Here is a 26,651-nt window from a genome sequence, read left to right as displayed (position 1 = left end):
TGCTATTGCTCTTCTTCCCAGGGAGTTTTAACACGTGAGCCGGGACTGTGCTATTGCCTCTTCCCAGCTGGAGGTTTTATAACAGTGAGCGGGGACTGTGCATTTGCCTCTCCCTGCTGGGGTTTTAAACAGATGAGGGGGACTGTGCTATTGCTCTCTCCTGCTGGAGTTTTTAAACAGTGAGCGGGACTTTGTATTGCTCTCTCCCTAGCTGGAGGTTTTTAAACAGTGACGGGTGACTGTGCTATTGCCTCTCCCAGCTGGAGGTTTTAAAAATGAGCCGGGACTGTGCTATTGCTCTCTCCGCTGGAGTTTTAAAAACAGTGAGCGTGGAACGTGCTATTGCTCTCTCCCAAGCTGAGGTTTTTAAACATTGAGCGGGACTGTATGCTTATTGCTCTCTCCCAGCTGGAGGTTTTTAAACAGTGATGCTGGAAGGGACTGCTGCAATTGCTCCTTCCCAGTTGGAGGTTTAAACAGTGAGCGTGGGGACTGTGCTATTGCTCTCTTCCATGCTGGAGGTTTTACACATGTGACGGGGACTTGTGCTATTTGCTTGCTCACTCACCGAGCTGTAATGGAGTCATTGGTTCTCATTAACCGAGTTTTCATGGGGAGCTAGCAGGATGGCAAAACGGTATGTACTTCCGCATCGAGTTTTACAACAGTTGAGCGTGGATGTGCTATCTCTCCTGTGAGTTTTCTATGGCGGGTGACTGTGCTCAATCATCTAGAACTATGTACCCAGTCTGAATGGATAGGTTAAACATGAGGAGTGAAGATGTGCGATGATGATGGGCATCATCCTAAGCTTGAGGTTCTTAAAACTAGTGTATTTCTGGCGCGAGCTGTCTCATGCACATCTCTGCATGAAATTCTTTAACAAGTTTTGGACTGTGCGGTCTACAGGTGTGTGTCCATTTCTTTGTGGCCATTGGGAGTCTTTTAATGTCAAAACAGATCTGCCAGACTAATCTTTCTAAGAAGAGTCGAAGAGTATTACTTAGAGAGTCCATCCAGTGGTGTAACAGTATTAGGTTAATACATATTTGACGTGCCCTTTAACAGTTGAATAACTTGTTGGGTACCTGTAGCTTTATTAACACTAAATTTTTACTTTTACTTCATACATTCCTAAAGAAAATAAGTGACTATTTTACCCCATATATTTTCTCTGACACCCAATACTATGTGCTAATTGTATGATCATTTGAGGGAAAATGGTGTACTTAATCTCATCATTCATTATCACAGAGCTTAATCAGTGCCTCCTGGTCATCCCTACACTGCTCTGATTGCGGGACTCACTAAACAACAAATATATCCTTTGTGTTTGTAAATTATGTCTGTGTGTTGGAGTGTGCACCTGGCTAACGCCAAAAAATCATTTTTTAAATTGTGCCGTCTGGTTTGCTTAATATAAGGAATTTGAAATCGTTTATACTTTTACTTTTGATACTTAAGTACATTTTAGCAAATCCATTTACTTTTGATACTTAAGTAATATATAACCAAATAACTTTACAACTTTTACTCAAAGTAGTATTTTACCTGGTGACTTTCACTTTTACTTGAGTCATTTTCTATTAAGGTACTCAAGTATACTTTACTCAAGTATGAAACTGAGTAATTTTTCCACCACTAGAGAGGCAGCTCTCCATTAGACACTACACTCTATTAGTTAATATTTCGAGAAACTCATTGACTCTCCACAAAGCCCTATTTTACTATTAGATAAGATAAGGATCAAAATCACTGATCAAGAAAATATGTTCTGAATAATTATGTCAATTGTCAAAATGAAGGGCTCGTTTCAAATGTAGGTCTTTGCTCGTCAAACTCTATGTGGGCCACAATTCTGTGTATCTGTGTGACAAAAACGGACTTTTGAGAAATTAGCAATGGAAGCCCAAAATAGGGCTTACAGCACCTCTCTTGCCAGTGGAAGAAAAAATAAATAAAAAAAGAGCGAGCATAGGGGGACTGTGCTGTGCAACAGGGTGTGTGTCCATTTTTTTTGTGGCCAGCTTGTGGGAGTTGTTTTAATTGTGTGTCAAACACAGATCCTGACAGACTGAATCTCTCAAAATGAGTCTGAGAGAACAGAGAGGAGCAGTGGTGTAAAGTACTTAGGTAAAAATACTTTAAAGTTATACTTTGGGGTACCTGTACTTTACTTAACTATTTATACTTTTACTTCACTACATTCCTAAAGAAAATAAATGTACTTTTTACCCCATATATTTTCTCTGACACCCAAAAGTACTTGTTACATTTTGACAGGAAAATGGTCTAATTCACACACTTATCAAGAGAACATCCCTGGTCATCCCTACTGCCTCTGATCTGGCGGACTCACTAAACAAAAATACTTTGTTTGTAAATTATGTCTGTGTGTTGGAGTGTGCACCTGGCTAACCGCCAAAAAATACATTTTTTAAATTGTGCCGTCTGGTTTGCTTAATATAAGGAATTTGAAATCGTTTATACTTTTACTTTTGATACTTAAGTACATTTTAGCAAATCCATTTACTTTTGATACTTAAGTATATATAAACCAAATACTTTACAACTTTTACTCAAGTAGTATTTTACCTGGTGACTTTCACTTTTACTTGAGTCATTTTCTATTAAGGTACTCAAGTATACTTTACTCAAGTATGACAACTGAGTACTTTTTCCACCACTGGAGAGGAGGCAGCTCTCCATTAGACACTACACTCTATTAGTTAATATTTCAGAAAAAACTCATTGACTCTCCACAAAGCCCTATTTTACTATTAGATAAGATAAGGATCAAAATCACTGATCAAGAAAAAATATGTTCTGAATAATTATGTCAATTGTCAAAATGAAGGGCTCGTTTCAAATGTAGGTCTTTGCTCGTCAAACTCTATGTGGGCCACAATTCTGTGTATCTGTGTGACAAAAACTGACTTTTGAGAAATTAGCAATGGAAGCCCAAATAGGGCTTACAGCACATCCTCTGCCAGTGGAAGAAAKAAATAAATAAAAAAAGAGAGAGAGATAGCCGGGATGTAAGAGTAGAGCTGACATCTTCCCAGCTGCGTCAGGGGCCAGGGGCAGGGTGATGCAACCCATTGAAACRTTGAGGGGACTGACTGGGCCGAGGGGCACATCCCTCCCCTGTCTCTGGTTCCCTCTAACCACCCAACTCCTATTCACTGGGACAGACCCAACCAGTCCACCACGCTTCAGACAGACTGACAACAAACAAAGTAGCTCTGAGAAAAAGTATTGGGAGTGGTCTACTCTGCTCTTCTAATGCATGCTGCTGGCCATACAGAGATGATGGAAGGAATGAATATACTGCAGCGACATAGTTCCTATATACGTCCACTTCTGATGGCCCCAAAATAAACAACATCCTCTTTAGCTCTCTGCAGATAGACCCTGGACATGTAGAATTTCCCGTGTCCTGCTCAATATGGAGCAGTTTCAGTAAAGTGACTAGACTGAATGAATAAACAGGAGGAGAACCAGTCACCATTTTGTCACATTACTTGGAGCTAACGTAGGATGTTCCACCACCAGACATTACACAATGAYGGAAAACACGGCTTGAGCCCCTGAAAACATACTGTAAAGTACTGAATCTACTGACTTACGAAAACAGCATAGTTTCAAAGGTAGAAATACACACAAAACAGGTCCAAAGCAGCACCAAGTGTAGGCCTATGTAATCACCATGTAAAGGAATAAGGGGTATTGAGGTGTGGTAAATGGCGCCAAAACTAGAGCAGTGGTCCCTTACCATGGAACAGAGTGACAAACTAACTCTGTGGAGTCTGGTTTCTCATAAACACTCTGATAAGATCATTACAGATTTGTTGTCTTACTGGTGCAGAGGAAGGCTTCTTTAGTGATAATGGGTTTGTTGCATTGGTGGCAGGTTGCGGATGGGGCTGGGTTCACAGAGCTGAAGAGATGGCCGTTCAGGTTTTTTTTCTCCTTCTCCTTGGAGTCTTTATCCTTCCCCTGAGCCTTCTCTTTCTCCTGCAGAGAGTTAGAGACACAAAGGAAATACCATAAATTCTCTAAGTCAAAGCACTATGGCACTGTGTATGCTTTCCGTAGATACTGTAAGCAATCAAGGTCTCACAAATAGATCTCACACTTCGATAGTACTTAGCCAAAGCCGAGAGATATGAGTCATTTGCGCAAAGATGTACTAAAGTTTGACAGCTGTCAAAAACCCCTTCACAATATTTCCATATTTTCTATCCAGAAGTCTCATTTACAAAAAGAAACATAATTATGACAAAAGGTTACAGTATATCAATATAACAACAGACACAATACACTGGACGATAACACACTCTCAGGTTGACTGTACARGTAGTCACTCATTCATAATCAGTACAGGAAATGAAACTACCAATATCCTATGATTCCGACWCAACCTAAATGTGTTATTGAAGCAATTCCTCCTGAAAAAGGGAAGAATATATATTTAGAGAAGAGTATCAGAGCCTGTTCCTTTCTGAGCAGTGAGCCGTGAGACAGGCAACAGGCGTTAGTCAACACAAAGAACCAATATCCCCTACCTCATCCTGTATTGTATCAGCCCTCAGCTTCAGGGAGTGACCGTGTGCCAGGAAATGTCTACACAACATCACAGTGGCAGTCTGTCTGTCTGTCTGATACATTATTACAGTGACAGTCTGTCTGAACGCTGGTCTGTACGCTGGTCTGGAACAACAGGCAGTACAGAATCTACAGATGGAACTCTGGCGTTCCCATGTTGCCAGCCTTCAGCCCAACAGAAGGAAGTGAGCTACCATGGATGTACCGTGAGTGTCTGYGCTGACTGTTTTGCCGTCTCCGTGACACACCAGCCCCACTGCAACTTCCGGCCTATAATCTAGCTCACAGTCTCAGCAAACTATTGTAAAGTATGTACAGGGCATTCAGAAACTATTCAGACCCCTTCCCTTTTGTTACGTTACAGCATTATTCTAAAATGGAATAAATGTATGTTTTTCCTCATCAATCTACACACAATACTCCATAATGACAAAGTGAAAACAGGTTGAGAAATGTTTGATAATTTATTTAAAATAAAAAAACAGAAATACTTATTTACATAAGTATTCACACCCTTTGCTATTAGACTYGAAATTGAGCTCAGGTGCATCCTGTTTCCATTGATCATCCTTGAGATGTTTCTACAACTTGATTGGAGTCCACCTGTGGTAAATTCAATTGGTTGTACATGATTTGAAAAGGCACACCTGTCTATATAAGTCCCACAGTTGACAGTGCATGTCAGAGCAAAAATCAAGCCATGATGTCGAAGGAATTGTCCATAGAGCTCCGAGACAGGATTGTTTCGAGGCAATATCTGAGGAAGGGTACCAAAACATTTCTGCAGCATTAAAGGTCCTCAAGAACATAGTGGCCTCTATCATTCTTCAATGGAAGAAGTTTGGAACCATCAAGACTCTTCATAGAGCTCCCGCCAGGCCAAACTGAGCAATCGGGGGAGAAGGGCCTTGGTCAGGGATGTGACGAAGAACCTGATGGTCCCTCTGACAGAGCTTTAGAGTACATCTGTGGAGATGGGAGAACATTCCAGAAGGACAACCAATATTCTCTGGTCTGATGAAGCCAAGATTGAACTCTTTGGCTTAGAGGAAACTTGGCACCATCCCTACAGTGAAGCATGGTGGTGGCAGCATCATGCTGTGGGGATGTTTTTCAGCGGCAGGGACTGGGAGATTAGTCGGGATCGAGCAAAGATGAACAGAGCAAAGTACAGAGTGAAAACCTGCCCCAGAGCTCTAAGGACCTCATTCTGGGGTCAAGGTTCACCTTCCAACAGGACAATGACCTAAGCACACAGCCAAGACAACACAGGATTGGCTTTGGGACAAGTCTCTGGATGTCCTTRAGTGGCCCAGCCAGAGCCCGGACTTGAACCTGATCAAACATCTCTGGAGAGACCTGAYAGAGCTTGAGAGGATCTGWAGAGAAYAATGGGAGAAACTCCCCAAACACAGGTGTGCCAAGCTTGTAGCGTCATACCCAAGAAGACTCGAGGCTGTAATCGCTGCCAAAGGTGGTTCAACAAAGTACTGAGTAAAGGKTCTGAATACTTATGTATATGTGATATTTCAGTTTATTTCTTATAAATGAGCAAAAAKGGCTAAAACCTGTTTTTGCTTTGTCATTATGGGGTATTGTGTGTAGATTGATTAGGGAAAAAACTAYTTAATACATTTAAGAATAAGGCTTTAACAAAATGTGGGAAAAGGGTCTGAATACTTTCCGAATGCACTGTACAAGGTACATACTTTCAAAACCCATATTGGAAGCTATAGCATTTTTCTCGGTCTGTATGCATGTGTTATGGATTGAGTAGCATTTTTGATGATAAACATGTTCTTCTATGTAATAACTAGGCCTGCTAAAAAATACATAGAAAGATATTGTTTTGGATACAACACAGGGAAATCAAATCACATGAGAACTGTGTTGATGCATGGTCTGGGCATTACTGTTATTTCCCTTAATGTTATCAGGAAGTCTAATGTTATTAGGTCTGAAAGAATTGTGGTTTGTTTTCGTAGCAGCAGTGATGCCATACAGACGTCTGTTTGAGACAAACCACAGCATGCCTCTGTTTCCTGTTTGGCTTCCCTACTGCGTGCAGACCAGGCGCCTCGCTCTGCTTCTCACAACTCACAGACTCACAGCCAGATACACTTACCCAGCAGATATATACTGTATACTCCCTCACAGTCATTTACAATCTGATTATGACACCTAGAACACAGATAAGCGCCAGGGGAAATTATCTTATTCCGGAAACTACAGTTTTGAGATTGCAATATGTGTATTAGCCTGCACACAGCTGTTAGCCTGGACATAAATTATAACCTGAAAACTTGTATCCAAAGAACTATAATGAGAAACCTTTAGACACGTAATAATCCATTGGATTCAACACCAATACAGACAACGGCGCTTGGGTCAGACTGAAAAGGTAGTGTACTACTGGAGCTTCTTAAATTCAATTAACTTCAATGCACCTTTATTTTTCCCCTGAGGGGCAACTCTGAGCCAGGCCCTACGCCGGTTGTTTCATTGTTAGTCTACACCTGTTGTTGTTTACAAAGCATGTGACCAATAAAATGTGATTTGCTTCGCTAGTGCAGGAGGAGGAAGAGAAGCTGAATGGACACTCACCTTGTTCTTCTTAGTACTCATCTTGCTCTTGAGGTAACTGAAGGTGCGGCTGACCTTGGTCCCCTGTCTCCCCTCAGAGTCGCTCCGCAGTGGCCCCGGGTCCTCCTCAGAGATGCTGGATGAAAAAGAGTAGGAGAACCAGAGATAAACTCAGTATACTGTCATTCAGACTGACAGATACTACCCTGCTGGAGAAATAGCCTTTAAGAACAGGCCCAYATAAAACAGGACAAGGTTTCTGTCTTACCTGTGCTCTAGTGATGCCGATCCCATTCCTACAGCAGAAACAGAGAGAGGAGGTGATGAGCTGGATCAATGGAACAGCAGATTGTGTCATTTATTTATTTACATTTGTATTATTTTTATTGGTACACCAGATAGGTGCAGTGAAATGTGGTGTTTTACAGGGTTAGCCATAGTAGTACGGTGCCCCTGGAACAAATTAGGGTTAAGTGCCTTGCTCAAGGGCACATCTACAGATTTTTCACCGTGTCGGCTCAGGTATTTGAACCACCGACCTTTCGGTTTACTGGCCCACACTCTACGTGGTAGGCTACCTGCCACCTTAAATGGGACAGGGAGTTGTAAATGTAGTTAGAGAAATATAAATATGATCAAAATATAGTTGTACATTTGTACATTTATATACAATACGAGCAATGAAAGCATGTTGAAACAACAGAGATTACAGAGTGGAATCCCCCCCCAGGATATGTACTTTTATCAGTATTTTGGTTCAGTACAAGCATACATTACATAACCATTACAATAGATTTCCAAGCAGAGGTGATATCACATAACATGTAGTAGTACCAACATCCAACAGAACCAGGTTAAATGTGGAATTGCACACTGGGTCATTTGGTTATGGACTTGGCCAATTAACAACAAGACCAACAAATACATACACAAGGACTACAGTAGTAGTCAAGGGTGGCCAATAATAAAGAGATTTACTGAGGGCCAGACACAGCACTGAAACTCAGCCTCAGAACTACAACAAAGCTCAATAAGACACACATATCACGACAAACACAGAGACATTTTCAACAACMAAAAATTGCCAGGCAAAATCTCTCACAGCTCTTAAGCTGTAGATATGACACGCTAGAGCAGCGAAAGCCCTTTGAAACGTCATCCTCCAGCAACGGCCCGGACAGGGATTTTCTTCCTATCGTTCTCTCCAAAATAATATACAAGGCTCAAAGGAGCGTGACAGCAGCAGTGAAATGTTCCTATCCTTTCTAGCAGCTGTGAAGCCCAACAGGAACACTTTGAAATGTGTTTATGTAGATTCCAAAGAATGGAGGCTAGGGGGAATAAGTAGAACTGATGGAGGAAAGAGAGGGGAGAAATGTGTGTAAAACTCACAGGAGAGACATAATAGGAATGTCAGCCATGTCAAATACAATAGAAAAAGTGCTACTTTGAAAAGGGGCTACTATGCTAACAGAAAGCTGATTATTTGATCTCAGTTAGATACCAATAGTGGGAAATAGATTCTGGGCTTATATGCGTCTCCAGCAGATGTAACATATGGCTGACTGGACTGCAAAGGGCTTTTCACTCTGCTACAGCGTCCCTACTCTTTTAAAAAATCTGGACAATGAGTCTGCTGTTCTTGCATGGGTTTCAGCAATGTAGATATAGTTCAGAAATACAAGGCTCTTAAAAGGACAAAAGAGTTAACTGTTCATGAACGTTTATGAAATATGTGAACATCTTGGCAGGTTTGACATCCTTTCATACTTTTTTCAGTCATTTTCATGGCAGCCAAGGTTTTCGAAACTGATCAAATAGTTGAATTTGCTTGAAACGTCACATAAACAGAACAGCAAACAGTGCATTTTTGATCACCTGTTGAGATTTGTATTAGTAACTAGAGGCAATTTAAGCCTCTGGAAGTAAACACAAATTTGAAACAATGACTTCTACTGATTGATATTTTATCAAACCAAATTATTTGCCTGACAATGTTAACCTTGTTAAGGTTAGGGGACCAAACAGAGATAAATTGGTTTAAAAAAGTTGATTTAGAGAGAGGTAACGTCCTTCAGTGACACGGGTTGACCTAGAGGCACACTACACWGGAAGCAGCCAGGGGCTAAGGGGCCACTCAGGGCATTCTGGGAAATGTAGAACTTACTCACTACCTCCTCCTCATCACTGGAGGAAGAGCCAATAGAAAAGAATGTTCTAGATTTTGGGAAGGTCGGAGAGATGCTGAAGGAGAAGGAGATGCGCCTCTTTGGTCGAGTCCGTCCACTGGCTATCCAGTTGAAGGGTACAAAAAATATCAAATCACACGTTAAATTAGCACAAGAACCTGGGCCGTCCCTCATTCCCTTCCAAGTGATCAAATGAGTGAACCCTACACAAAGGGACAGGGAAACCAGAGAAGGGAGAAATAACAACCCCAGTGATAGTGAGGAGAAGATCTAACAGTAGCCCCTGTTAGCCCCAGAGGAGATTGGGATTGAGAGAGTTAACAAACCACCTGATTCCTGTCTGGGAAACACAGCAGAGGGACAGAGAGAAAATGTACCTGTAGGACGAGGTTGGAAACAGCAGGTGACAGGAGACTTGATTGTTGGATAGATAGAGGCATGGGCCTGAATCCACAAAGCATTTCAGAGTAGGAGTGCTGATCTAGGATTCGTCCATATAATCTTATTCATAATGACCTAAAAGGCTAAACTGATCCTAGATCGGCACTCTTACTCTGAGACGCTTTGTGGGTACACGCCCTGGCCTTGTGTACCACCATGTCACCACAGAGAGAGAGAAAGAAAGAGAGAGAAAGAAAGAGAGAAGGATGTAGAGGGTAACCCAGAGAGAGAGTGTTAAAGTGACCCTCACCATCCAGGTCTCTGTGACTGATGGCCATCATGGACACCGACTTGGTGAGTGCTTGGTGAGGAATGGAGGGACAGCTGTGTCTCACAGGCAGAACTCTTCCTGATTTCTGAAATAAAGGAGAGAGAGAGAGAGAGAGAGAGAGAGAGAGAGAGAGAGAGAGAGAGATCAGTGAGCTGTCTGGGTGAAAATAAAACATGAACTACTGTGCATAGAGAGAACCAGTCTACATGGGATGGTACGAAGATTCATTGATTCAGTGCAAGTGCAAGTCATTGTGCAAGCAAAACACAGGACCTCTATGGTAAAGATACGTCTGGACAGTATAGTGTGTGAGGGTTACCTGGCTGTCGAGGCTGCTGTAGTCTCCCAGGTCTGACTCCTGCTCCTCTGTTAGGGACAGAAGTGAGCCCCTCTCCTCACTGTCCAGACGTGCAACAGTTCCCACACCAGAGGAGATCTTCCCAGCATCCTCCTCTCCAGCCAGACCCTCCAAACTGTAACTGCAGACAAAACAATACCATGTTAGTGAAAGAACACTACACTGGTGTTTCTGGTGATAGATGTGGTAATTTGTTTAGGGACAGTAGATACAAACACCCTGTGAGATCTTTAAACCCTTGGCAGGAAGTGAACTCATACCCAGCAGATCTTCATGCTCCAGAAAGGATGACACAATCAGTTATTTCAAAACTGAAACCACACAAGTGGAGTGCACAAGTACATACACATATTCACAGTTAAAGGAAAATCCAATCCAAAACAATATTTTTTAATTGTTTTAATTAGTCCACTGTTGATACAGTCCCAAAATGTTTTGCATGTCAGCAGTTACTTTTGGAAGATATTTGATTTTCAAGAAGCAAAGTGTCACTTGCCACATCATGATGATGATGATGCGTTTTGCACATCTTGAAAGTCTAATATGTTGAAAACTTGACTGTCGACATGCAAAACATTTGGGACTGTTTTAAAAGTGGACTAATAAAAAAATACCTAAATATATTTTTGAGTGGGTTTGTCCTTTAACTAGATCCATGCAGTAGAGCAGTGAGGAGATGATGAGATAGAGAAAAAGCATGTATAGCCAAAGGAAATACATATGAACACCAGCACAAACAGGAAGGAACACATACATGTAAACCTAAACACAAATGTAAGGGGAAAATAACTGAAGTAAAATAAACATAAAAATACAATTCCCCAAGCTTCAAATCAGTTAAACAACCTAGTTAACTTGATTCAAAAGTGTAGCATGTTAAATAATAGGCGACAAATAAACTCCTTTGAGACCATACTTATGTAATTTATGAATGCATAAGAAATCAGCATTCAGTATTAGAGTACAACAGACCTATTATCTCAGTCTAGCTGTGTGTCAATTGATCCTCTCACTGAAGCTGTAAGTCTGGCTTAGCGAGATGAACTGAACTAAAACCATAACTCACCTGTCTGGCTCACTGATGATGATGACTATATTAGTCATTCTAATCTTTGCAATAGTTAACCAGCAGTGTAGCAGTATAATACTATTGTTCTAAAGATGCTTCCCCTCTAAATGCTAGCTTCCTTGTCTCAGAGAGAGAGAGAGAGAGAGACAGAGGGAGAGTGGAAGAAGATAAGTGACTGTGCATCGCTGAGGTCGACCACAACTGACCAACAAGGTGAATAAGACAAAGAGAGAGCAACAGCAGCAGTGACAAAGCATACACCAAGCCAGAGACACACCAAGCCAGACACAGACATGCACAGAGCAGAGAACATGCAGAGGCCTCTTCCTCTCTTTTTATTTATTTCATATTGTTTGTGTATTTGTCCTCTAAAGCTATTAGTTGACACGGTGATGGCATACCTTCTGCTATCAATCTGTTCCGGGTGGGGAGGGGGGACGTTGGAGGGACACCAGCTCATACTGACAGGGAGAAGCCATGGAGGGAGAGGGATGGAAAGGGACAGGAGAGGAGAGGAGAGGAGAGGAGAGGAGAGGAGAGGAGAGGAGAGGAGAGGAGAGGAGAGGAGAGGAAGAGACAGACAGATAGGAGCAGAAGGGAAATGGTGACGTTATTTCAGGGTGAGATGTGATGGTCAAAGGTAAAAGTGGTGGGTTAATGGGGAAGTTTTTTTTTCCATTGAGGTGGCTTGATACATATCATATTGGAGAGAAATAAAGTTTCACTGTCTTCATTCTTTACATGTTTTAGAAATGATTTTTCCATAGCATAAGGCACATAAAATACAATTTGATTTGATTAGGGATTGCTCAATATAGGTAGCAATGTGTTTTACATTTTCTACCCATAATTAAAACACAGCTTGGCAGTGACACACCAGGGAGAGTCAGAATGGAATCAGTGAGGAATAACTGTGGTACCTTCTCCTATGAAATGTTGGCTTTCGAGGCTTCCCTTCCCCTTGACCTTGCAATAAACTGAGAAGAGATGGAGAGATGAGCAGAGGACAGAAAAGATGGGATGAACAGAGAGAGATGAGAGCACTGACAGTACAGTACATGATCACATGGGTGATAATGAATAAGAAGGAAAATGGTGCCAATAAAAATCACAGTGTTTAACCTTTGACCTGGACCAGGCCTTTCCCACAAAGTCCACTGACACAGAGGTGCCTCAAGGCGTATCTAACTGTACTGTATAAGGCCCCCTGAGGGACAAGCATGGATTAAATACACACAGAGACAAATATCTACATACACATGCGCTCACACACACAAACAGTGGCCCACTGACACACAAACACAAAGTGTCTGAACTTGAGGCCGTATGAGGACCAGTCCTCGGAAAGCAAGTCTCTGTCAGTCTCATCCCTGCAGACCGCACTTCCCAGGGTACTACTGTCTCAAGTGACTCCTCAATAGACATCATCATACCGAGGACAAGTCAGGATACTGTAGGAGTTGGAGGCTTATGGTTCATACAGATTATGACTTTTCACCATTCATCCATAGCTATCCTTCCTGGGTATGTACTATAGGGTAGTGAGCGTGTTGAGTTAGAGGTCAGTGTGTGGGGTTAAGAGGACTCACCTGCGTTGGTTCATGTCTGTGTCTCCTGCGGGATTCTTCCCCGGGCCCCAGCTGTGCCGGCGGAACGGAGAGAGTGAGCGGATAGAGGAGCGCAGGATAGCGGAGCACACAGGCACCTCTGTCAGCTTGTCTTTCCTCTCGTCCTCCTCTCCCCCCCTCCCTGTCGTCTGCCAGGCGTCTCCGGCACTCCAACTGGCCCTAGTGCTCAACACCCCTGCCCCCGCCCCTGCCCAAGGAGGACCCACACTGCCCTGGGAGCAGGCGCTGAGAGGACCCACACTGCCCTGGGAGCAGGCGCTGAGAGGACCCACACTGCCCTGGGAGGAGACACTGAGAGGACCCACACTGCCCTGGGAGGAGACACTGAGAGGACCCACACTGCCCTGGGAGCAGGCGCTGAGGGGACCCACACTGGCCACGTCGTCTATGGAGGAGAAGGACACCGACACACCACTGTTGCTTTCACTTGGCCTAGTCACAGCCTCCTCTCCCTTTGGACAGAGAGAATACAGAAAGACCCTGTTACCCGCTGCAGTCAAAGTCAACTGAATGGCATTGTGGAAGGATTTGGAATTGCACATTTCAGCTAACACATTTGGGTAAGGGGGACTTCGTTTTACACCAAAAACAAAGCTAAAAATATCAATTATACTAAAGGTGTGAAAGCTAAATAAATCTCTATCTATTGTCAAAGTAGTAGGTTTTGACTTAATGTCCTGTCTTGTATGCCAGTGAGGTTAGACCTGATGACCGGTCTGAGCTGCCTTTAGTCTGAGCTTACTGCAGCCTTCAGTGTGGCGAGGGGAAAGGGCAAGGCAGTGAGAGATAGACATGCTGCTGGGAGAGAGAGTTCTTTCCAGCCCTATAAAAGGTTACATAACAAGAGAAACACACACACACCCTTTAGGGAGGCCGGCAGGCAGGCTGCAGATGATTTCCATTGGGACTGTATCATTAGTTTTCACATTGTCCAGTAGTGCCAGCACTGGGCGTGCGAGCGGGTGGTGAGCTAACGGACGGCCACTGTGGCTCAGAGCATAATCATGCAGGCCCCTTTATGAGGACCAGGCCATAGAATATCAGCTTCCAGAACAAATGAGTCACCCTTCCTGAGCTCATGCAGCAGAGCAGCATTCAACCAGCTAACACCGTCTACACAAACACACACCTACAGGCAAGATTATTATAGTAAATGAAAACTGAGACTAAAACAAAAACTGAAAAAACTATTTAGTAAAGCGAAATTAAAACATTTGAAAAAAGAAAACTATACTGAAACTACTCTCTTTGACCGTAAAACTAACTAAAATAAAAACCATCATAAATTAAGTTTTTTTTCTTTCTTCTACACTCGGGACAAAAATCTAAAAGCGGTTTTCAAACTTTTTTTGTAATGGGGTTTTGAGGTTCTGAATCTGGCGGTAAATGCTGCCAGTAGATGCCGATGTTTCAAATAGGCGTAGCTTGTGCATCACTATCCTTATCTATCACTAGCTAACAGTCAAGAAATCTGAGGGCGAGTACAGGAAGTAACTGAGCCAATCTAGAACAGCTTGTGAAGTTGATGGAGCCGTTCGCAATCCAACCCACCCAACTTCAAACTGACAGCCATTCACTGATTGATGTGGTGACTTGCCTTGAGGCACACTTGCAGTCAACTACTGTTGCAAAATAGTTGCCACAGGTCCTCCTGAAGTTACTGCGTGAGCTCTTTGCATGCATACTGAATCCTCTGGCATCCAACTTTGATCCAACCCCTGCATTAGCTTGCCTCATGGACCCAAGTGTCTCTGGCACTTAGCTCAACAGAGATGGAGCCACTGATGAGGGACGCAGTCTTTTGTACTTCAGAAAATCAGAGAGTACAGCCATGGAGCAGCAGGACCCCAGGACGATGCCATAACGATGAATCCAGCAAGCATCTCGACCATAGTGCTTCAGGAATATAGCTTCCTTGCATCGAAGATTGTGTTTGAGGTCACCGTCCAGCCGGAGGGTCAATCTAGCATGGCATTAAGTGCCCCGGTTGAGTTGCAGAAATACTTGGAAGAGGTAAAGGGGCATGTTTACAGAGTCACCTCTCCAGTTCAGGCAGGCAAGGATGGCTGTTTATCCAAAGCTGTGCCCTGTGGCACTGGATCTGGTTTATGCCCCTGAATCCCAAGCTGAATCCCAAAATATATATACATTTAACCTTTATTTATCTAGATTTGTGAAGAAGTGTTTTATTGCTTATGTTTTTGCAACTGTTTTTAATAACTCTATTTGAAGGGGTTAGTCAGTCATACATTTAATATTACATAAACATAACATGTCAAATGTGCCATAACTTCATTTGTTGTTTTTCACCCTCTCTTTCTGTCAGATAAAGGTAAAGGTACTTGATTCTTCTTACATCTACTACTAAAGTTAAAAAAGCATTAGATTGGTGTAAACAAGAGAGTTTCCTTCCACCATATTTATTGTACCAGTCTAGGTGCTTATCCTTTAAATTAAAGTCACTTTAGGATTGATTTMCAATTTAAACCAAGCCTATGTYCTGGCCGTGGAGTTGTATGGAGGAGGGATCAGCCAATGAATTCTACTTGTGAAGAAGAAAATGTACTATTTCAAGATGAAGACGGTGTCAATGGCGATGCCCAGACGCTCCCAGATGCCATCATGACACAGATACAGAGATGTCTATCCAAGTCTATGGTCTTGGCCCATCACCTAATGTATTACTGCCCCTCAGCGGCAAGAAGTGGCATCCCCCCCAAAAACTACKGTAGGCCTACAACATATAAATGGCTCCTAGCCTCCCACGCATAGGCTACTTTCTGTCCCTAACACTAAAACAGAAATTAAATAATAAAACGAAATAGAAATGTTGTTATCAAACTAAAACTAAATAAAAACTAGTAAATCAAGTCTAAAAACTAACAAACTAAAATAAGTTTCAAATAAAACACTAAAATCTAACATGAAAACACATGTAATAACCACTATACTAATTTTGCCTACAAGACCCACATGCAAGTCCACACACACACACACACCACACACACACACACACACACACACAACACCACACACACACACACAACACACACACACACACACACACACACACACACACACACCACACACACACAGCTAAAAACGTAGCTTTAAAAAATAGATTTACAGGATTGTTTTAAAGGACCTTTGAGTAGTGAAAGTCTAATTGTAACAGGTCCTTTTTTGTCACGACTGGCTGTGTCTGTCCAAAGTGCTGAGTTCACTCGAACTTTCAAAATCTATTGCATAATGGCAGACCTCAACACCAGAGGCGGAGAGGCAGAGCAGGTCTGGGATAGTTAGAGGGGAGATACAGTGCCTTCAGAAAGTATTCACACCCTTGACCAGCCTGAATTTTAAATGGATTCAATTGAAATTTTGTGTCACTGGTCTACACACAATACCCCATAATGTTAAAGTGGAATTACGTTTTTAGAAATGTTTACAAATTAATAAAAAATGAAAATGTCTTGAGTCAATAACTATTCAACCTTTGTTATGGCAAGTCAATAAGTTCAAGAGTAAAACTTTGCCTAACAAGTCACATAAATTGCATGGACTCACTCTGTGTGCAATAATGGTGTTTAACCCCCTAGAGTTGTTGATGCACTGGTGTGTCAATCTAAATTACATAACAAACAAATCTGTCAGTTTAAGCTAGAGATATCTTTTTTTGTGTGGGGGGGGGGGGGGGGGGGACAACTAATGGAAAGGGAGATTGTGGAAAGGGGAGATTCTCACGAACACCTCTCCGTTTTGCTCTACGACCCCTAAAACTGTCACAGAACTCGTCTGAAGGTAACCGGTACCGGTTTTAAAAAACAAATGGAAGCATGAAGATTGTTTTGTGACTACCGAAAAAAAGAAAATTGTATATACAGCGCATTCGGAAAGTATTCAGACCCCTTGACTTTTCCACATTTTGTTACGATACAGCCTTATTCTAAAATATATAAAATTATGTTTTCTCTTCGTTAATCTACACACAATACCCCATAATGACAAAGGGAAAAMAATATATAGAAATTTTTGCAAATGTATTAAAGTTTTAAAACAGAAATACTTAATTTATATAAGTATTCAGACCCTTTGCTATGAGACTCGAAATTGAGCTCAGGTGCATCCTGTTTCCATTGATCATCCTTGACATGTCCACCTGTGGTAAATTCAATTGATTGGACATGATTTGGAAAGGCACACATCCGTCTATATAAGGTCCCACAGTTGACAGTGCATGTCARAGCAAAAACCAAGCCATGAGGTCGAAGGCATTGTCCGTAGAGCTCCAAGACAGGATTGTGTCGAGACACAGATCTGGGGAAGGGTACAAAAACATTTCTGCAGCATTGAAGGTCCCCAAGAACACAGTGGCCTCTTCCTAGAGCTTGCCGCCCGGCCAAACTGAGCAATCGGGGGAGAAGGGCCTTGGTCAGGGAGGTGACCAAGAACCCGATGGTCATTCTGACAGAGCTCCAGAGTTCCTCTGTGGAGATGGGAGAACCTTCCAGAAAGACAMCCATCTCTGCAGCACTCCACCAATCAGGCATTTATGGTAGAGTGACCAGATGGAAGCCACTCCTCAGAAAAAGGCACATGACAGTCCGCTAGGAGTTTCCCAAAAGGCATATAAAGGACTCTCAGACCRTGAGAAACAAAATTCTCTGGTCTGATGAACCAAGATTGAACTCTTTGGCCTGAATGCCAAGTGTCACGTCTGGAGGAAACCTGGCACCATCCCTACGGTGAAGCATGGTGGTGGCAGCATTATGCTGTGGGGATGTTTTTCAGTCGGCAGAGATTGGGAGACTAGTCAGGATCGAGGAAAAGATKAACAGAGCAAAGTACAGAGAGATCCTTGATGAAAACCTGCTCCAGAGCGCTCAGGACTAGAGCGAAGGTTCACCTTCCAACAGGACAACRACCCTAAGGACACAGCCAAGACAATGCAGGAGTCACTTTGGGACAAGTCTCTGAATGTCCTTGAGTGGCCCAGCCAGAGCCCAGACTTGAACCCGTTCGAACATCTCGGGATAGACCTGAAAATAGCTGTGCAGAGACGCTCCCCATCCAACCTGAYAGAGCTTGAGAGGATCTGCAGAGAAGAATGGGAGAAACTCCCAAATACATGTGTGCCAAGCTTGTAGCGTCATAAACAAGAAGACTCRAGGCTGTAATAGCTGCCAAAGGTGCTTCAACAAAGTACTGAGTAAAGGGCCTGAATACTTATGTAAATGTTACATTTCAGTTTAATTTTATTTCATACATTTGCAAAAAATGCCCAAAAACTGTTTCTGCATTGTCATTACAGGGTATTGTGTGTAGATTGATGAGGGAAAAAAATATTTAATCAATTTCAGAATATGGCTGTAACGTAACAAAATGTGAAAAAAGTCAAGGGGTCTGAATACTTTCCAAATGCACTATATATATTTCCTGATTTAGGACAGACACAAAAAAAAAAAAATGTTGACTGTCCTTTTTGCCATTTATGAATATGTTCTTCAATGGTTCTATGGCCTTTAGTAGTAAATGCCAAAATCAGTATTTATCCACAAGAAACAATAAATGAGGACCAAGGCTGTAGTGTGACATTGCATTGGAGTGCCATTATGCCGCAGCCACCCTCCAGTGTGTAAACGTTGAAAAAAAGAGTGGGGGCATTGCAGGGGAGGAAGGGCGGTAATGAGCGTGCGAGGGGGATGAGGTCATAATGAGTTAGCTGGCCCAGGAAGGAGTGCTCATGGGAGGCTGCTGATGTCACATGGAACAGGCAAGCTGACCAGTCTGCTGTGGACTGAAGGTGGGGGCCAGAGGCCAAAACATAAACTAACGAATAGAGGGGCTGGGAATTATATGGAACTATATCACCAGAAACATACAACATAAAGTCATAGACCATGTTGTTTGTGTTATAGGATAACTGACTTATAATATACTCGTATGCTATCATGTCATAGCCACTCAAGACACATTGTGACTATAAAGGGAATGTCTCGTTCCAGTGTGCTGATCTCACCTTTCTGAAGACACTGTTCTCTCCCAGACTGTCCAAATCACTGACTGAGTCCCGCAGGGCACCAGTGGTCGACACAGAGCCTCCAACACTCTCTGAGCATGGGGATACTGGGAATTCTGGGAAAGAGAAAATTGGTATTAAGATTAGAGTCAGATATTTACCATGGCAAGGCAGCACATATTTAATTTAATTTWAAAATTTAACCTGTATTTAACTAGGCAAGTCAGTTAAGAACACATTCTTATTTACAATGACAGCCTACTCCAGCCAATGCAGAGTCAATTGTGTGCTGCCCTATGGGACTACCAATCACAGCCAGATGTGATACAGCCTGGATTCGAACGAGGTACTATAGCGACGCCTCTGGCCCTGAGATGCAGTGCCTTAGACCTCTGCTCCACTCGGGAGTCCCAAGTCAACAGGCTTTAAAATACAATCCGATTTTTCAATATCAAAACACAACAGAAAGATTGATCATCAAGGTCACAATTTCTAAGAGAATTGGGCCAGATACACCACTTTGATCACAACACAGTCAAATGATCAGGAAGAAAAATGTGCTGCAAAACATCCTTGCATTGCTAGTTGCAATCGTTTTGGGCAGGATGTTGATGTCAGAAAGGATTTTATTCTATATGAGTATAGTGTATGAGTGGGTTGTTGTTTTGTCATTGTTTGGCCTAGCAACCGGTGGAACAGTGGAAGTGAAAGCCTAAAGTGAAGGGAAAACCATAACAGAAACACAAGATACAGAGATGCAGTGATTTGGAGATATTTTTAAGCTATGATCAAATCAAATGTTATTGGTCACATACACATATGTAGCAGATGTTATAGCAGGTGTACCGAAATGTTTGTATTCCTAGCTCCAACAGTACAGTAGTATCTAACAATGCAGTAGTATCTAAAAACGATTCACAACAATACATACAAATCTAAAAGTAAAAGAATGGGATTTAGAAATATATAAATATTAGATTGAGTGGCATTGACTAAAACACAGTAAAATAGAATACAGTACATACATATGAGACGAGTAAAGCAGTATGTAAACATTATTAAAGTGACAAGGGTTCCATTATTAAAGTGGCCAGTGATTCCAAGTCAATGTATATAGGGCAGCAGCCTCTAAGGTGCAGAGTTGCGTAACCGGGTGGAAGCCGGCTAGTGATGGCTATTTAGCAGTCTGATGGCCTTAAGATAGAAGCTGTTTTTCAGTCTCTCGGTCCCAGCTTTTGATGCATCTGTACTGACCTCGTCTTCTGGATCATAGCGGGGTGAACAGGCCGTGGCTCGGGTGGTTGATATCCTTGATGATCTTTTTGGCCTTCATGTGACATCGGGTGCTGTAGGTGTCCGGGAGTGCAGGTAGCTTGGCCCCGGTGATGCGTTGGGCAGACCGCACCACCCTCTGGAGAGCCCTGCGGTTGCAAGCTGTGCAGTTGCTGTACCAGGCGGTGATACAGCCCAACAGGATGCTCTCAATTGTGCATCTGTAAAAATTTGTGAGGGCTTTAGGGGCCAAGACAAATTTCTTCAGCCTCCTGAGGTTGAGGATACGCCATTGCGCCTTTTTCTCCACACTGTCTGTGTGGGTGGACCATTTCAGATCGTCAGTGATGTGTACGCTGAGGAACTTAAAGCTTTYCACCTTCTCCACTGCGGTACCGTCAATGTGGATAGGGGCGTGCTCCCTCTGCTGTTTCCTGGAGTCGACGAACAGCTCCTTTGTTTTGTTGACATTGAGTGAGAGGTTATTTTCCTTGCACCACTCTCCCAGGGCCATCACCTCCTTCCTGTAGACTGTCTCGTTAGTGTTGGTAATCAGACCTACTACTGTTGTGTCGTCTGACAAAAGTGATGATTGATTGATGATTGAATTGGAGGCATGCGTGGCCACGCAGTCATGGGTAAACAGGGAGTCTTGGAGGGGGCTGAGCACACACCCTTGTGGGGCCCCTGTGTTGAGGATCAGTGAAGTGGAGGTGTTGTTTCCTACCTTCACCACCTGGGGGGTGGCCCGTCAGGAAGTCCAGGACCCAGCTGCACAGGGTGGGGTTCAAACCCAGGACCGCGAGCTTAATGATGAGCTTGGAGGGTACTTTGGTGTTGAATGCTGAGCTATAGTCAATGAACGGCTTTCTTACATAGGTATTCCTCTTGTCTAGATGGGATAGGGCAGTGTGCATTGCAATGGCGATTGCATCGTCTGTGGATCTATTGGGGCGGAAAGCAAATTCAAGTGGGTTTAGGGTGTCAGGTAAGGTAGAGGTGATATGATCCTTAACTAACCTCTCAAAGCACTTCATGATGACAGAAGTGAGTGCCACGGGGCGATAGTCATTTAGTTCAGTTACCTTGCCTTCTTGGGTAGAGGAATATCTTGAATCAATTGGGGACAGCAGACTGGGAAAGGGAAAGATTGAATATGTCTGTAAACACACCAGCCAGCTAGTCTGCGCATGCTCTGAGTACGCAGATAGGGATGCCATCTGGGCCGGCAGCCTTGCGAGGGTTAACACGCTTAAATGTCTTACACACGTCGGCCACGGAGAAGGAGAGCCTACATTCCTTGGTAGTGGGCCACGTCGGTGGCACTGTGTTATCCTCAAAGCGGGCGGAGAAGGTGTTTAGCTTGTCCAGAAGCAAGACGTTGGTGTCCGCGACGTGACTGGTTTCCCTTTGTAGTCTGTGATTGTCTGTAGACCCTGCCACATACGTCTCGTGTCTGAGCCGTTCAATTGCGACTCTACTTTGTCTCTGTACTGACGTTTTGCCTGTTTGATTGCTAAACGGAGGGAATAACTACACTGTTTGTATCCGGCCATATTCCCTGTCACCTTGCCATGGTTAAATGGGGTGGTTCGCGCTTTCAATTTTGCATGAATGCTGCCATCTATCCACTGTTTCTGGTTTGGGTAGGTTTTAATAGTCACAGTGGGTACAACATCTCCTACACACTTCCTGATGAACTCAGTCCCTGTATCCGTGTATTCGTCAATGTTATTCTCAGCGGCTACCCGGAACATATCCTAGTCCGCATGTTCAGAAACAATCTTGAAGCATGGATTCCGATTGGTCAGACCAGCTTTGAATCGACCTTAGCACGGGTACCTCCTTTTTGAGTTTCTGCCTATAGGAAGGGAGGAGCAAAATGGAGTTGTGATCTGATTTGCCAAAGTGAGGGCGGGGGAGGGCCTTGTAGGCATTTCGAAAAGTTGAGTAGCAGTGGTCCAATGTTTTACCAGCGCGAGTACTACAGTCAATGTGTTGGTAGAACTTCGCTAGCRTTTTCCTCAAATTTGCTTTGTTAAAATCCCCAGCTACAATAAATGTGGTTTCCAGTTTGCATAATGTCCAGTGTAGTTCTATAACTGAAGATATTTATCTTGGGAATTAATATGGTCGGATATGATTGAGGTATTCTAGGTCGGGTGAACAAAAGGACTTGAGTTTCTGTATGTTATCACAATCACACCATGAGTGGCTGAAACATACATCCCCGCCTTTCTGCTTCCCGGAGAGTTTTTTATTCCTGTCTGCGCGATGTACTGAGAACCCACATGGCTGTATGGACGGGGACAGTATATCCTGAGAGAGCCATGTTTCCGTGAAACAGAGTATGTTACAATCCCTRATGTCTGTCTGGAAGGAGATCCTCGCCCTGAGCTCATCTACTTTATTATCCAGAGACTGAACATTAGCGAGTAATATACTCAGAAGCGGTGGATGGTGTGCACGCCTCCTGAGTCGGACTAGAAGTCCACTCCGAATATCTCTTCTCCACCGGCTGTATTTTGGGGCAGCCCCTGGAATAAGTTCAATTGCCCTGGGGGATACGAACAAAGGATCCAATTCGGGAAAGTCGTATTCCTGGTCGTAATGCTGGTGAGTTACTGCCGCTCTGATATCAAAAGTTATTTCTGGCTGTATGTAATAACACAAAACATTTTGGGCTAATAATGTAAGACATAACACACAAAAAAAACTAAATACTGCAAAGTTGCTTAGGAGCTAGAAACAGAACTGCCATATAAACTYAGCAAAAAAAGAAACGTCCTCTCACTGTCAACTGCGTGTATTTTCAGCAAACTTAACATGTGTAAATATTTGTATGAACATAAGATTCAACAACTGAGACAGAAACTGAACAAGTTCCACAGACATGTGACTAACAGAAATKGAATAATGTTCCACTGAACAAAGGGGTGGTCAAAATCAAAAGTAACAGTCAGTTTCTGGTGTGGCCACCAGCTGCATTAAGTACTGCAGTTCATCTCCTCCTCATGGACTGCACCAGATTTTCCACTCTTCCACCAAGGCACCTGTAAGTTCCTGGACATTTCTGGGGGAATGGCCCTAGCCCTCACACTCTGATCCAACAGGTCCCAGATGTGCTCAATGGGATTGAGATCCAGGCTCTTCGTTGGCCATGGCAGAACACTGACATTCCTGTCTTACAGGAAATCACGCACAGAACAAGCAGTATGGCTGGTGGCACTGTCATGCTGGAGGGTCATGTCAGGATGAGCCTGCAGGAAGGGTACCACATGAGGGAGGAGGATGTCTTCCCTGTAACGCACAGCGTTGAGATTGCCTGCAATGACAACAAGCTCAGTCCGATGATGCTGTGACACATCGCCCCAGACAATGACGGACCCTCCACCTCCAAATCGATCCCGCTCCAGAGTACAGGCCTCGGTGTAACGCTCATTCCTTTGACAATAAACGCAAATCCGACCATCACCCCTGGTGAGACAAAACCGTGACTCGTCAGTGAAGAGCACTTTTTGCCAGTCCTGTCTGGTCCAGCGACGGTGGGTTTGTGCCCATAGGCAACGTTGTGCTGGTGAGGACCTGCCTTACAACAGGCCTACAAGCCCTCAGTCCAGCCTCTCTCAGCCTATTGCAGACAGTCTGAGCACTGATGGAGGGATTGTGCGTTCCTGGTGTAACTCAGGCAGTTGTTGTTGCCATCCTGTACCTGTCCCGCAGGTGTGATGTTCGGATGTACCGATCCTGTGCAGGTGTTGTTACACGTGGTCTGCCACTGCGAGGAYGATCAGCTGTCCGTCCTGCCTCCCTGTAGCGCTGTCTTAGACGTCTCTCAGTACGTACATGGCAATTTATTGCCTTGGCCACATCTCCAGTCCTCATGCCTCCTTGCAGCATGCCTAAGGCAAGTTCACGCAGATGAGCAGGGAGCCTGGGCATCTTTCTTTTGGGGTTTTTCAGAGTCACTGTGACCTTAATTGTCTACCGTCTGTAAGCTGTTATTGTTATTACGACCGTTCCACAGGTGCATGTTCATTAATTGTTTATGGTTAATTGAACAAGCATGGGAACCAGTGTTCAAACCTTTTACAAAGAAGATGTGAAGTTATTTGGATTTTTACGAATTATGTTTGAAAGACAGGGTCCTGAAAAATGGATGTTTCTTTTTTTGCCGAGTTTATGTCGGCGAAATCTTACTTAATGGCAACTAATCTCTGCACAGATGTGAACAGTAGTCTAAATCCTATGAAATAATGAGCTACATAAACTCTCTTCTTCAGACATCAAAGGTAGTAAAGGTAGGGTAGCCTTGTTCGTGAGCTGCACAGTGTGCTGCATGCCTGGCCTGCCAACCAAAGGGGTGCAGTGATACCGAAGGGACACATGGTACAGTAGGGATAGGATTCAAAGAAAGCAGTGCCATTCCATACCCATCTTATCTGCATCAATGACCTTACCATTTCAGTGCTCCAGACTGCGACTATTTAGTTGCCGTTTTCGACCCTTTGAATTGACTGTGCAAGTTCAATTCTTAATTGGTGGCATTGGTGCGAGCTGCACATTCTATCTACATGGTCATCTTACTTAAAATGTTTTATTTTTTTAGGAGGCTAAAACCATGATTTGGTCATAAAGTCAAGTACATTAACCTCATCATTCCTAAAGAAAGTGTCTGCCTGCCCCTGTACCTGTTTCACTGCTGTGTGGTGCAATCCACTCTCTCTCCTTTCCATGGAAAATATTTATGTTCCAGGATAAAACAAATAAAGTGTTCTTATTGTATAACATTTTAGATTGTGGGGAAACCACAGCTATCATAGTTCTCAGCTTTCTGTAGGTATCATTTTTATATCTCAACTCTAAATTTTGCGCTCAATATAAAGTATTTTACAACGGAGATACTTGATATGGCTTTGAGATATGGAATGCGCAAAATGCGATATGGCCATTRCGATTGCATAGGCCTCATTGGGCAGCATAGGCTACAACAAAATTAGTAAATTACTTGCCTGAACGTTTAGGCATTTTTGTTTAGGCATTTTAGTTTGTTTGATAATTGGCAATGTGAAAACAACTGGACCAAATGAAAAAAATACAATGTAACAAATAATCAAAATGATTTGAACTATAGCTCAGAACTGTGTGTGAAAACGCCCTAAGCCTCTCTCTCTCCTCCTACARAGCGATGCTCTCTCCTCTACAGTATGTCTTAATCCTCTGAAATCAAGTTACAACCTCGCCTTTCCAACTGAGATCCTCCAGAAATCAAATTACATTCTGGCAAATGCTCTTCAATGATCTAAGCAAGGACCTCTGGAACTCTGACAACCCTCCTAATCTTAATTTATGCTCCTCTCTATCTTATATAACCCTCAATGATTAGTGACTGCCTGACAGAAAAAAAACTCAACACTGGCAATGCCATGGCTGGAAATTGTCAATACAAATTCCCCTGACAAGCTGCCTTGAAGACAGACTTCCTTTGACTAACAGATCTGTATGTAAGTTCCCTTAGCCTCATCTACAGTACAGCATCATATTTTGACTCGTTCTTACCTGTGCATTCTGGGATCGTGGTCTTCACCTGTAGTGTGGGATCTGTGCAGGGCTGGACAGGGTAAAATGACTCCTTCTCTTTGTGGATCTGTAAACAGAAGAAATTTGGGATCAACAAGACTGAACTTATACAACAGATGTCTTCAGCAATGTAGAGGGTAAACATTTTTAGTTTTTGAGAGACAAAACCACTACTGGATATTCACCAACTGCCCGTTTCTCCGAAGTTTCTATTTTCATAAACCCCAAGAATCTGAGAAGAATTCCTAGTATTCTCAACCACATTGTCTTGGCTGGTTGGTGTTGTATGAACAGTCAGACAGACTTACAGTAGTGTTAGTCTCAGGACATTAACATTGATGGCCTCTACTTTGGAAGACCCCATTTTCCCTACCACAGAACCATTTTCCCTACCACAGAACCCAGCCTTGCATAGGGGAGGGAGAATAAATACATTCCTGGAGGTAGAGAGAATCTAATCACGTGAATAAAAGACCACAAACAGTGGGACTGTGCCGCGATCTGACTTGCCAGGCCCACATCTGGCCTATCCCATGGGCCCAGGTCTGCTACAGGCAGCATACAGGCAGCATAAAGGCAGCATACAGGCAGCAGGCTCTCTGTCTGGTACAGCCTGGGCTGAGCTAAGCTGAGACT

The 26,651-nt window shown here is 43.3% G+C and overlaps 1 protein-coding gene across 7 annotated transcripts in view; it reads right to left on the bottom strand.

Moving 5' to 3' along the window:
* Positions 1–26,651, bottom strand: part of LOC111952162 (A-kinase anchor protein 13) — a 149,405-nt gene that overhangs the window by 17,686 nt on the left and 105,068 nt on the right. For 5 of the 7 annotated variants that reach the window (XM_023970700.3, XM_023970698.3, XM_023970701.2 and 2 more), the window contains exons 9-18: positions 25,995–26,082; positions 19,164–19,279; positions 13,109–13,599; positions 12,440–12,496; positions 11,921–11,980; positions 10,412–10,571; positions 10,072–10,177; positions 7,460–7,487; positions 7,213–7,327; positions 3,861–4,017 (exon numbers count right to left, since the gene is read on the bottom strand). In XM_023970700.3, the coding sequence (XP_023826468.1) occupies positions 3,861–4,017; positions 7,213–7,327; positions 7,460–7,487; positions 10,072–10,177; positions 10,412–10,571; positions 11,921–11,980; positions 12,440–12,496; positions 13,109–13,599; positions 19,164–19,279; positions 25,995–26,082 (1,378 nt within the window). The remainder of the gene's footprint in view (positions 1–3,860; positions 4,018–7,212; positions 7,328–7,459; positions 7,488–10,071; positions 10,178–10,411; positions 10,572–11,920; positions 11,981–12,439; positions 12,497–13,108; positions 13,600–19,163; positions 19,280–25,994; positions 26,083–26,651) is intronic. The other 2 variants (XM_023970704.2, XM_023970705.2) reach the window with 2 other exon arrangements.

This window comes from Salvelinus sp. IW2-2015, linkage group LG26, assembly GCF_002910315.2.
Source record: "Salvelinus sp. IW2-2015 linkage group LG26, ASM291031v2, whole genome shotgun sequence".
Taxonomy (NCBI): Eukaryota; Metazoa; Chordata; class Actinopteri; order Salmoniformes; family Salmonidae; genus Salvelinus; species Salvelinus sp. IW2-2015.
Note: the sequence above shows the minus strand (reverse complement) of the source record. Positions and strands in the feature narration are given on the sequence as shown.